Here is a 13,425-nt window from a genome sequence, read left to right on the forward strand (position 1 = left end):
AGTAAGAATTAATTTACAAAAATGTTATTTATATACGCATGACTACATAAGGCTAATAAAAATAAATAAATACATTTTAAAAAAAATTTCATAAATTGAGTTTATTTGGCTTTATTAATATACAATACATTTTCAGTTCTTGGAGTTTTTAAAGCCTTGTTTTCATTTTAATTTAAGCTAACTGAAATGTTTACGTCTTAATTAATTCAATATCATATTATTTCGTTTTTATGAAATTTAATGACCTTATAACACCATCATAATAACAATTTTAGAAGGGTAACATTATTACACGTCAGTAAGAGTTTTCCTTTGTGCATTTTGTACCTACCGGTTTGTAAATGTACCACCGTGATCGTTTTCATTATGATTATTGATTTTTTTCTAACTATATGTTAATCAATTTCTCTTTATATATAATAACTATCTCTTCATATATAATATACTTTATAATTATTCAATTACTATAACCCTTTTCATTCTGAATAAATTGCATACCATATTTTGTGCACTTCTATATGTAAAATCATATTTATGAACTATCTATGCTTTTTTATCCCGTCATCCCCAACTTCATTGACCCTGCAGCTCCATTTCTGACACCAGTAAAGCATGAATATTGCTCCTCTATAGAGGATACAGATAAGTTTGATTGTGCGGTTCATTTTCAGGAGATTGGACTATTGCAGCAGTATATTTACAGGTCTTGATTTTTTTTTTTTTTTTTTTTTAAATCAGTCAGGACGCTGCAGCTAGTACAGAATGCTGCTGCCAGAGTCCTTACAAATACAGTACAAGGAAACTGGACCACATTACACCAGTTTTGGAAATCATTACACTGGCTTCCAGTGAGTCAAAGGACAGACTAGAAATTGATACTGCTCGTCTATAAAACACTTTCATGGCCTTGGACCAAAAGAATCATAGAGACCCCTAAGGTCATCTGGAACCGATCTGTTGTATGTTCCAAGAACAAGAACCAAGCAGGGTGAGGAAGCATTTAGTATCATGCTCCTCACCTCTGAAACAAGTTACCTGAAGGTCTGAAGTGTACTCAAACTGTTAGCTCCTTTTAAATCAGGACTAAAAACGATTTTGTTTATCACAGCATATCCATAACGGTCTATATATTTTAACCTTCAAGCAATTTGCTTTTTATTCATTTTAAGTATAATTTTATTGCCTGTTTCAATTCTTTTTTTTTTTCTTTTTTAATTTCATTTAGATTCTCAACAATAATATACTGTACATTGTACTTACAACAGTGAATGACGATAGTCCATTTCTCGATACATTACTTTTTTAACGGAAACAACAACAACAAAGAAATTAAATAAATAATAAATTAATTAAAAAGTACATAAATAAACAACATACAGCAACTTAAAACATTTGGGAGCACATCTGATATTGTTTTCTTACCCCCCAAAAAGTAAGGAGGTACTTTCTCTGTTGAGCATCAATTGAAATCCATTCTAATTGGTTTCACGTTTGTCCATTTGGACCATATGAAATAAAATGCATCAATCTCTAATTTAAGTTAAAATGACAGCTTTTCCATGATGTAAATTTCATGTACAATATCTATCCATTCCTCAACAGTTGATTTTTTTTTTTTTTAATTTCCTAGAAATAGATTTCTTAGAAGCTGCTAATAGAATATTCAACAGTTTTTTTATCATTGACTTTTCATTGTCTTTGTTATAAATTTCTTTTGAACTATGTTTTTAATTTTTTAAAATCATTTTATCTCTGATCGTGGTTGTTCATGTGATGTAAAGCACTTTGAATTGCTTTGTGTTGAATTATGCTATACTATAAAAATAAATTTGCATTGCCTGAGAATCCAACGAGTGCTTGTGGAGAGCTCTTCATTTGCTCTGTCTGAGTTCAGAATGAGATGCATGAACGGAAGTTGTGATAAGAGTAGACTGAGCTCATCGAGAGATCTCTCTGATTTCTCTGCCTGAGATCACAAATAGACACAAAAGTTGAGAAACTCTGAGAATTATATGAGAGCTCGTTGAGATCTCTTCTGAAACTTAAAAGGAGACTAAATTGAGATTTAGTGCATTTTATTGCTCCAGAGAAAAAACTGAGACACAGGAGAAATAAACCTTAGTCTCAGTTTGGCGTCACACAGATCTCACAGCTGTCTAGGAGAAATAAATGAGATATTTTGGAGATCTCTTTTCAGATTTTCTTTTCCTCTGGGTTTGATGATTGTTGTGTGTCTCCTGGAATCATGAAAAGATAAAAAGAGTCATATCTCCAAATGGAAACAAAGTGTCAAATGGCACTAAAATGGTTGCTACTGGCCTTAGCGTTCATCCTTTGCAATCCCCCTGTCAAACAAGCCCATCCTCCAGGGGACAAGGTGCTGACAATCCCCAAATGTCATAGGATGGTTTAAAGAAACGACAGCTGCTGGTGCCGTGTCTTCAGCATGCCGCTGCCAATGCGTTGAAAGGGGCAAAGTGACATTTGCGGCAGGCTCCTCACAATGTCCTCCGGAGTCAATCTCCACAAGCCCCTCACTCATACTCTTCATTTTCCCCAACCTGCTGTGACCAGGAGACTATAACACACGTCAGCTGAGGAGGCCAAACGTCACGCTGTGTTTGACATTCATCAATAATGGATGGGTGGAGCTTAATTACAGCGGGAGAAAACTGTCACGCTGGTGCCGGGCTAACCGCTGGGGGATCGACATTGACTCGGCTACAACTGTTGACGTAAAATGCCCTTACAATGTGTTTATTTGCTTGTCTGTTCTTGCCACCCTTGACTGTCTATCCTAATTATCATCTAAACATTACAGTCTTTAAAAAAAAGTATATTTAAACCCACATAGTCATGTTTTATTAGGTAGCTAGCTAGCTGGCAGTATGTGAGCTGTTATTTTACTTTGCTCAGTGTGTATTATCAGTCCCAATAATGGAGTAACAATCTGTCATTAGATTCCAAGCAGGAGAGAAGACAATCAATCGCAAGGTAGATTCACTTTTCCTGAATGAGATTAGATGAAGGTCGACACACAGAAAGAGTGAAGATAAATGTAGAGAACGAAAATGAAAAATCCTTACAATTTTGGATCGGACAGCCAATCTCCTTGCCCTGATTCTGGCCACATTCCAAAAACAGATCCTGAACTCTCGAAATTGTACAATTTGTATATGTACAACACTTACCACTTCATACAAGCAGAGGTGTACCAAGGGTCCCCCTGGGCCCCAGGCAACAAGCAACATGGGACCTTTCGAGCGTTTGCAAGCTAGTAAGTGGGACAGTTGGAGCATGCTGCAATGCTGTTAGCAAATGCTAACAAGCTAGTTACAACAAGTCAAGGTAGTTAATTGGTTTAGGACATAAAAATACTACTACTACTAGTCTGCAGTGCTTCTGCTACATTAGGACATAAAACTACAGTAACATAGTACACTCACCGCTGTCTTGCTTCCTTTTCTCCTCTTCTGCATTTTTTTCCTTTCTGTTTTTCGCTTCCAGAAGGATAACTTCTCTTCATTTTGCCAATTAAAAAAAGGCCAGATCGCCACCCACTCTCACTCTGAGTCACGTGACACAAATACATACTCACGCAGTATAACAACCACAAAGGTGGGGGGGTTCCGAGTGCGCGCCACGTGCACGTGCGGTCATCTTGGCCATAAAAGTGGCGAATACTAAGCACGTTATACTGACAAATATGAATGTACTTACATTCGTTCATGGACGCACACATTTTAACAGGTGGCCGTCCTCTGCTCGAAGTGCACACCTTACGCCTATTCTCGCTCCCAGAATACGCAGCGCTTGTGACGCAGGACAATAATAGGACTGGTTGCTATGGGAACGTACGCATACCCAAGGAACCTTGCTAAAAGGAATATTAAATTTGCTAATAAAATCGTTTAGGATTATTTTAGATTATATATGTTATATTTTTCTTATAGAATATTCGAAGAGGAATACGATAGACCCATTAATAGACTTTTTGGGAAAAATCACCATTTCTTTAAGTAGTCACATGAATAATGAGGTGGCCTGTGAAAATCAACGTAAAACACCTCGCCAAGGGCTTTCCAGAGAATACTTGGTGAGTCACTCTTTAAACAATCATGTGGTATTAATATCTGATTGGACTTTCTTAAACATGTATAATCTATGTGACATGGTTAGTGCTGATTGGGAATGATAACAGAATTGTTAGAAATTCTGCCAAATGATTCCATGGTATTGAAACACTCCCTACACTTGTCGTTGTGACAGTGCAGTAAAGCTGCGTGTGCTAAATCTGTTGGCCCTCTGGGGGCCCCCTGCTGGCTGGTGGCCCTAGGCAATTGCCTGGTTTGCCTAATGGGACGCGACACCTCTGCATACGAGCAATGCAGCGTGGTATGGATGCTGTTAGCATTCAGTTCAGCACGTTCAATGTGTTTCTGACTTTTCTTTTCTTTTTTTGTTTTTTTATTGGCAGCCAGCCTGCTAATGTGAAATGGACTCGCAGACCTAACAAGGCAGAGGCTCGCTTGAAAGGGTTCTTATTAAAATGCAGCTCAAGTGCCTCGACTGGCAGACGTAACGACTGCTCTCTTGCCGAGTGAACTTGCGCTGCTCCCCCAAAATGAGATCCTACGAGGCCTCCCAACTGCCTTTTTGCTTCTTTTTAAATTTTGGCTGCTCAGACGATGTAAAACTGCTTGTGCCAGTTCATTAATTAGTCAGTCATTTTTACATAACTGAAGTTTTAACAGCAGAACGTATTATGAATGACCAAAGTGACCTTGCAAGCGGAGAAATGTTGGCCAATATGGCTTCTTCATCTACTATTAACTGCAACGGAGGCAAATAAAATGCAGACCATGCACGGATTACGTGTCATGAGAGAGTTCGGCACAGTCGATTAAAGAAAGAGCACCCGGCTAGAGCGGCAGGCGTGAGATGAGGATTAGTCCAGATGTCTGCAGCAAGTTTCGGAAATTAAATCTTGGATGAACTTTGGCCACGTGAAAACTTAATTTTGTTACATAATATAAAAGCCCTAATTGCAAATGAGGTACTTAAATTGTGGTGTCTTTTGCAGTGAGAGTCTATTTATTAAACCATGTTACTTTCCAAAATATTAGTTGCAGCGCTCAGGGTAATGTACAATATAATGATACACTTTCCTTGGCACCGAAATGATCAAATTTCAACTCCATGTGACTTGCATTGCCCTTAAATGTTGAAAATTTAGCATTCCCAATCTGTCTATGATACCTGCTGCTTTCAACTGGGGTCATTTGGATGAATTCCCATGCAAAATGGCTGACTTTATTTTTGGCCATGAAAAGACACAACTGCTGTACTTGGTTTCATTTACTGAATTCATAAGTTTTGCAAGATTATATTTATCCATTATGTTAAGTAAAAATGTGATTTTAAGTTATTGTTTACAAATGAAGGTTAAACATTCCATTTTGGTACATAGTGTTTTCTATCTACACTTCAGATATGAGACCGTTCTTGAAGCCTGATGAATCTTCTCTGATTTTAAAGGACATTTTCCCCACATAAATCACCACTGGAGGTCACCAAAATGGCACCTGCTTCCTCAATGGCAGATTTCAACGATGGTTATTATGTCGTCACGCCACAGGAAGTGACATCAAGTGTTGACAACGCGGCTGTGACACGCCCCCGCGGAGGAAGGATGGGATTGTTTTGAGGGTGCAAGCTGAGTCGTGCCACAGTCGGAGGCAGACATCGGAGCTGCGCGGCTGCGTTGTGCTTGTTTGGGTGTGTGTGCGCGCGTGTGTGTGTATCTGCACGCATCATGCTGCCGCTCGGATGCTAATTCCCCGCTCCTGATTGGACTTAAGAGGACAGCTGGGGTTGTCTTTTTTTATCGGGGGGGATCTCTGCCAGGGAATCATCACAACAATATTAATAATAAAAGGTGGGGTGGGGTGTCGGGGAGGGTGGGGGGATAATCTTTCAGCACGCTTGAGCGATGTTCCACGGGATTCTCTCGGTCACAAAGGCTTTTCCCGCTTGCTAATGGACCGATGGAGGAACGTGGCGGCGGCTTGCCATGTTTGAATCACATCTCTGCTTCCCAGACCTTGGTGACCTCATTCCCTCTCCTCGTGTCCTCAACCATCCTGTTCATCCCTGGTCTGTACCTCTGGTTGCTTAAGTCTATTAACCCTTCTGACGCCTAAATGATCTCCTGGACATCTTCGTTGCTCCGCCGTCGCCCCCTGAGCCCCGCCATATTCCGGCATGTTCCATCACCGGGGTTGATTCCCCTTCTACTTTCCTGTTCCCCACCCTCGTCCCAATCTCCTTTCCTCTGACCCCTTTTTTCCCTATCATCCCCTCTACCCAATTCACCCTCTTTCTCCCAAACACTTTTCCCCTCATGACCATGTTGCCATGTGTCTGCTGGCTCCAGCCTATCCTTATGGTGCTGACCTCTGTGTTCTGGACCCGGGGGGAGAACTGCCCAGCAACCTGCCTCTGTCCGGATCCCCACACGGTGGACTGCAGCGGCCGGGGGCTGATACACCTCCCAGACGAGATCCCCCTGGACGTCCGTCGGCTCCTCCTGGCCGACAACTGGATACCCCGTATCCCTTCTGACTTCCTGGTTCTGTACAGTGACTTGGTCTATCTGGACTTGCGGAACAACACGCTCTCATACATTGAACCGGGGACCCTCAGCACCTCCTCCAGGCTGGTCTTCCTGGACCTGGGTAGCAACAACTTGACAGAAATCCCCAAGGGCACATTCGGGGAGTCCCGGAGCCTCATTAAGCTGCGACTGGGCAACAACCCCTACCTGAGCATGGTGAGTGAAGACGCCTTCCTGGGCCTCACCTCGCTCCGGGAATTGGAACTGGAACGTAATGCACTGTCGAGCCTCAAGGTGGGCGCGTTAAGTCAGCTGCCCTCCCTGCGGGTAGTGAGGCTCGAGGGCAACCCCTGGGTGTGCAACTGCAACTTTGCCAGTCTGTTTGCGTGGCTCATGGAGAACAGCCAGAAGCTTCCAAACGGTAAGTAAATCTGGCCAAGTTTTACATAGACACACACTGTTATGACATATCACGTCTATTTATGTTGCTCTCTGTTGGAGAGGGAACCCCCTCCTCCCGAATCTTGTTCTAATTTAGTCTTTCTTCCTCCCCCTTCTAGCCTCCAATGCGAGTGTGTAATATGACACAATAGCCCTTGTTCGAGGAGGATGAACCTGCAAAGAGATATACTGTACAGAACATAAAAAAGTGACTTTTATTCTTGGGAAATTGATTAAGGCCATATTTGTATTTTTAATTCAGTCAATGGACTTGTGGAACAGACGTTCACTCTATCCAGTAGGTCAACGTGCAGTTTTTCTAGTTTACAGTATATAACTCTCAATGTATAGTAGTGAGTTTTTTTAGACTTTGGTGTGCCATCATCATAGAATTTCCTAAGAATGAGAGTTTGGAAGATTATTGTTTAACTCGCTCATATAAGGGCAGCCAGTTGGGCTTATTCATTCTGAGGTTTGCAGTGTTACTGCAAGTCCCTCAAAGATACTTGTTAGTTTGATGGAAGACTCTATGTTTATGTAGGGCCTAATGCCCAGTTCGGATTTGTTCTTATTCATGAAATTCTTTGCGCTATTCTCAAAAATAAATGCCTTTTCCTAACAGATAGCTTTACATGTGGCATAAAGAAGGAAAAGGTACTTTCTGCGCCTTCGTCTGCCATTGCTCATCTGTGTCCGTCGTTTGTTTTGTTGAACAGGGGTGACGTTTTTGCCTGTTGCTGACGTATAGTTCATAGGGATGAGCGTTTATACTACAGATGTTCATACTACATAGAAAAGAGGCCAGGGTAAAAAAAAGCGGAATTGGACATTTCACACTGCATTTAAAAATTCCGATCGGTGTCGCATTTGGGCAAAGAAATTGTAGTTTACCTGCACTGTGAAAGTAGCCTAAGTTGTCCGAAAGTGAGAAGGTTAACTCACCTATGACTCTTATAAGCAAAAACGAGACTGAATTTTGATTGGTGTACCATATAAATGATTGCCGACTAGACCTTTGGGGTACACCATGTCTCTCGTCAGTTGTAGTGTTTGGTAGGCCAATATGTAGCGTTTGGTAGGTGTTTCAGTCGGTGCATCAATTTATAGCTTTACATAATAGAATGCATTGGGTAGACATTTTAGGCCTTGTGACTTTGCGTTAGATAACAGGGCACAAGATTTGCGTGTGTTTGAGTGCTTCTGAGAAGCAACACAAGGCTCACACTAACGCTTCAGACATATTGTACTGTGGCTGTGAGCTGCTTACAACAGAGGATGGGCCTCTAACAGCCATAAGGGGTTTGTACTATTTGTTCTAGTTCGCGCACACTCACAAAAAAAATGAGGCTGTTTAATATCCGCTTTCATTCAGCTCAGAGCTGATACAGGAGCCTATCCCATCAGACACTGCACAAATAGTTCCCACTGAAGCTCAGCCTCATTATTACTATTGATGTCTGTTAGCGTTGAAGTGTAAGAAAGCCACCACGTGGGAGCTGACGAGGTAAAATGAAACAAAGCCTGCGTTGCAGCATCACGTCAAGTAGCTCATGCTGTTTGACAAGATTTGGGCCTGATCTATGAATTTAGGCTGAAACTGATGTGAATGCATGTTCGTGTGGAGGCTGCTGCCGAGAGCGAGTGGGTGCACTTCTTCTGCTGTCACCGTTCCAAGGTTGTTTGGGTGTGAGTGTTGACCCGCGTGCGAAAACAGCCTCCTTAGCTCGGATCTGTATAGCGCAACAAAGGCAGGGGCAGAAACAATTTGAGCACCCCCCACTCCTCCTTCCAATCAGTGTCAGCAAATACCAGATGTCAGATGTCAAAAAAGATACAGAGCGATTATCCTCTGGTGTGGGCTTTGCTGTCGTTTTTTTCCCCTGCCTGAGGTGTTCGCAAAACTGTCGATGATAACAGTCGCAAATGCTCGTGGATTTGGTCAGGTCAGTGTTGATACTTCGACAGACATTTACAAGGGAGTTTTTCAGTGGCAATATTTTTGTGCTAGGAATGTTGTGTTGAACCTCAATACTGAAAAATGGGTTTTGACTTCAAGTACCCAAAGCAATTTAAAACTGCCTCGAACTGATGACACAGCATCTGTGAGATAGTGGGGGGTCAGTATTTTGCTAAAGGATAATTTGGTAAGGCTCAGCATCAAACCCACAATCTTTGAGATGACCGCTCTACCACATGAAATAGCTTCTGCAAGGTAGTCTGTAAACCTTCCACTGTAAGAGGAAAGTCATTACCTTATTTGTGTTCTGTACAAATCGGTAAGTAAGTAGCTTTGCATAAGCTAATAAGAACCAATGAACTACCTATATAATAAAACAATGATGTAGATGAGGGTAGTGATCCAACTGGCAACTGTCCAGTTGTTGATGACACCAAAAGCTCAAATGCCAAATACTCTCAAAATCTAGCCTCAACATTGACTAATGGCTAACTGTGCTAGCACAGTCTGAGAAGTGTTTAACCCCCTTTAACTTTCAAACTTCCATTAGGGCATGTTAGTTTGTAGACCGAAAGAAACTTTTGCTCCAGCTCCTTTAAAAAAAAGAGCTATAACACCAATTAATATGAATGTGCGTCCACTGCTAGGTCAGGAGTTGGCTCCTAGAATAGCAATCGAGTCTGACCACCAATGGCAAAAATCTACGAGTAAGTGACTTACCCGCCTTTCCATTGTTGAATCACATTAAACAAAATCGAAAGGAGCATTACGGTGACGTCAGTCCACTGGTCGATTTAATCAAATAATTGAATGAGCTTGATCACGGAAAAAAATATCACGGAGCACTCTCCAAAACATTCCATTTGAAGCAGTTACATGATAACAGATGGGACGCTCATTAGCGAAAGAGGTTGACATGATGCGATTATAATACGTACAGTATATTGTCTCTGGTGTGCCTCCCAAGCGTGGGTGTTGGGAACGCATGTTTCATTCATCAGAGAGTGAGAAACTCAATTACAGGGCATGAGGCAAAGTGCTTTACTATACATCCCATAGATTAATCCCTGTTTATCATGCAGGACAGGGACTGAGCCAAGTAATGGATGCTCCCCTGGCGAAAAGTTAACAATTGCATATACAGTATTAATAGTTTAAACCATGTATAAATAAAACACTATGACCTCAAAAAATTTAAATAAAATTTCCAACCCATTCCATAACATCCGCCATAATAAAGTGCCTGTGACACCCAAAAAAATCTTAGATAGCATTATTATTGGAAGGTTAATCATATTTGGAGAAGATTCGACTATATACAACAATTTGGCAATATCTCCGATATTTTTACAGGATATTCTTTGTATCTAAGTATTTTTCCCCGATTGCTAAATAAATTGTATGGTCAGGACAAATAATAGTTTTGTGGTAAATGGAATATGAAATATTAAAAATGCATTTATTGAGTACAACAGTGGTAAATTACTGCTAAATAGTCAAAACTGCCGACTTCATAAACGGTATTTTATGCCACCGGAGTTACTCCAGCTCTTGTCATTTACCTGTGGGGACTCGGATACAAGGAAAGAGTGTAAACAAATAAAGGAGTGTGAGATCTATGCTACATGCTAACCCAAACCAAGCGGCTCTTCCAAGTCTCTTCCTCGCCTTACGAAAACGAAAAATCACACTAAACTACCGATTCATGCTACACATGGTGGCGGGGGTGATAGCTTTCACTGATCGGCCAGCCCCCCGCAGCGAGCAAGTTTCGGCTCGTTCCTCTGCTGCGCCCCAGGCAGTAGTGCTCGTTGTTGGGGGACGCAGCTGGGGAATGAACGCCGAAAATGGCGCATTCACGGTGGCCAAACCGACCGGCGTCAGAATGCGTGGCTGCCCGAGCCCAAGCCAAGGATAGCTCTCTCTAGGCGGGCACACGAAGAGGGCCGAGGGGGGTGGAAGTCTCTACACAATCGAGAACCGCACACGAGAGCGCGTGGCCGCCCGAGCACGGGCGCTCATCGGGCTGGCGACCATGGTGTGTGACAAGCTGCCGGTTGTCGGCCGAGGGAGAAAGCCACTCGCGCCTTTTCGGTGGACAGGGAGCATTGTCAGCCACAAAATGCAAGCCACCTCCTTATTAAAAAGTGTGCCATGATCCCAGTATTTGACATGATATAAAACACGTAGCTTACTCACTTCCTCGTCCTTCCAATGGTCCCACAGCTGTCGGACTTGTGTTGCCCATTCTTCGCGGTGGACGGGATCTTTTTGAAACCCAAAATGGCTCACACGCCTCTCTCTGGTGCAGCAACAAAAGCCTGCAGCACATTGGGCTGTCATGATGCGAAAAATAAACAAATTAATCTGCAAAATCCGCTGAATTCACAGTCCTTCTGCATACTTTAGTAATGGCTGTATAGTGAAGATGATTAGTCCGCTGACGTCACATTCGCCTTCTTCCTCATTCTAGACTCTGACCAGTAGTCACTCATTTTCATGGTGCGAGATTCAAAAAAATCTAATAAATATATCGCTTCCACACACATCCAAGCGGTCCATTTCATTCAGCAGCATAAAACATCACGTAAAATATGAAATAAACATGATTTCTGCTGTCATAGGCACTTTAACCCCTTGATGCCTATTGTTATGAATTGGTGACATTCCAGATCAAACCAGCCTCAATTTTACCAATAGATTCCTGATGTCAATAATTTGCATCATACATAAAATTCTTATTTATTTTATTATTATTACCAGGCTGTCAAACGATTAAAATTTTTAATCGAGTTAATTACAGCTTAAAAATTGCAATTCAAACCATCTATAAAATATGCCATATTTTTCTGTAAATTATTGTTGGAATGGAAAGATAAGACACAAGATGGATATATACATTCAACGTACGGTACATAAGGACTGTATTTGTTTATTATAACAATCAATCAACAAGATGGCATTAACATTATTAACATTCTGTTAAAGCGATCCATGGATAGAAAGACTTGTAGTTCTTAAAAGAAAAATGTTAGTACAAGTTATAGAAATTTTATATTAAAACCCCACTTAATGTTTTCGTTTTAATAAAATTTGTAAAATTTTCAATCAAAAAATAAACTAGCAGCCCGCCATTGTTGATGTCAATAATTACTTACACAATGCTCATGGGTGCTGAAGCCTATAAAATCAGTCGCACCCAAGCGCCAGCAGAGGGCGGAAAAACTCCATAAAACACAACAAGTGAGCGTTTCACTGTACTGTCATTTAAATCTGTCTGAGCGGGGCATCTGCGTTAATTGCGTCAAATATTTTAACGTGATTAATTTAAAAAATTAATTAACACCCGTTAACACGATAATTTTGACAGCCCTAATTATTACATTATATTTCATTTTTCAAAAATTATTATTTTATTATGTATTTTTATTAACTTTCTCAACATGAAAAGTGAAAGATTTTTTAACGTAATTTTTAAAATTATGGTGCTTAAGATAAATCGCTTTCAAAAGACTTGATACTGTGATTTACATGTGCACTTGACGTACTGTTAGTGTGGATGCATGATCCAACATGATGTCGCCTTAAATTATGAACAAATCTATTATATCCACTTCTCGTCTCAGAGGCACAGTTTGTAAAGGTGTTGATAAGTTTGGTGTTAAAACCAAATTTGAAATCACAAGGAGGAGGTGAAAATGACGATAACAGGCTCATATAGCACATGCAAGTTGAAACTCATACAGGGGCTCCTCAGTTTACAATCTAACCCCAAATTGTTCAAAAATCAGAATGTGATGTAGCCTCGTCTTCAGTATCACTAATTTACACTGATGATGCAAAGTCATAAGTGATATTGACTTCTTGTACTGTGTGATGATATGTTCTTATGCTGTTCTGTAAGGTAGTTCACTGTGTGATTTCCCTAACCTTGAAAACCGTACTGGCCTAACGGCTTATATTATACAGTAAAAACGTGCTGTGGAGGTAAACTAAAGCAGTACGTGAAGCTGTCGGGTGACATGCTAATGATAATCAACTTACCATAAGGAGGAGGAGGTGCAGACGACACTAACTGGCTACAAAGGTCAAAACCTTTCCTCAGGGCAAGTGAAATGTTGCTAATTAAGACACAGGCACGTGTGTTGCTACCCAACGAATGATGTAAAGGTTAAAATGCATAGCAGAAGCAGAAATCTAATTTAAAAGACAAATTCGGACATGCGTAGCTTCTGCTATTTTTGATATCGTTCTGAGAGTTTCACGGTTCCCCAGACAGCCTGCATAATATAGCAGCCAGAAAGCCCCACACTGCCAAACCCAATTCCCATTTCATTTTTCATGTCTTGATTTCCCCCGTGATGCCGAGTTCACCGATTGGCACACTTGTCTGTTTGCATAAGTTTGATTA

The 13,425-nt window shown here is 41.0% G+C and overlaps 1 protein-coding gene across 2 annotated transcripts in view; it reads left to right on the plus strand.

Moving 5' to 3' along the window:
* The first annotated feature begins 5,721 nt into the window (after window positions 1-5,721).
* lrrc38b (leucine rich repeat containing 38b) overlaps window positions 5,722-13,425 on the plus strand; it is a 34,946-nt gene continuing 27,242 nt past the window's right edge. For both annotated transcript variants that reach the window (XR_009064449.1, XM_057846537.1), the window contains exon 1: window positions 5,722-7,037. Coding sequence is in view for 1 of the 2 variants with exons in the window: in XM_057846537.1 (XP_057702520.1) it covers window positions 6,404-7,037 (634 nt within the window). In the remaining variant the exon portion in view is untranslated. The remainder of the gene's footprint in view (window positions 7,038-13,425) is intronic.

The sequence above is a fragment of the Corythoichthys intestinalis genome, chromosome 9 (assembly GCF_030265065.1).
Source record: "Corythoichthys intestinalis isolate RoL2023-P3 chromosome 9, ASM3026506v1, whole genome shotgun sequence".
NCBI classification, from domain to species: Eukaryota; Metazoa; Chordata; class Actinopteri; order Syngnathiformes; family Syngnathidae; genus Corythoichthys; species Corythoichthys intestinalis.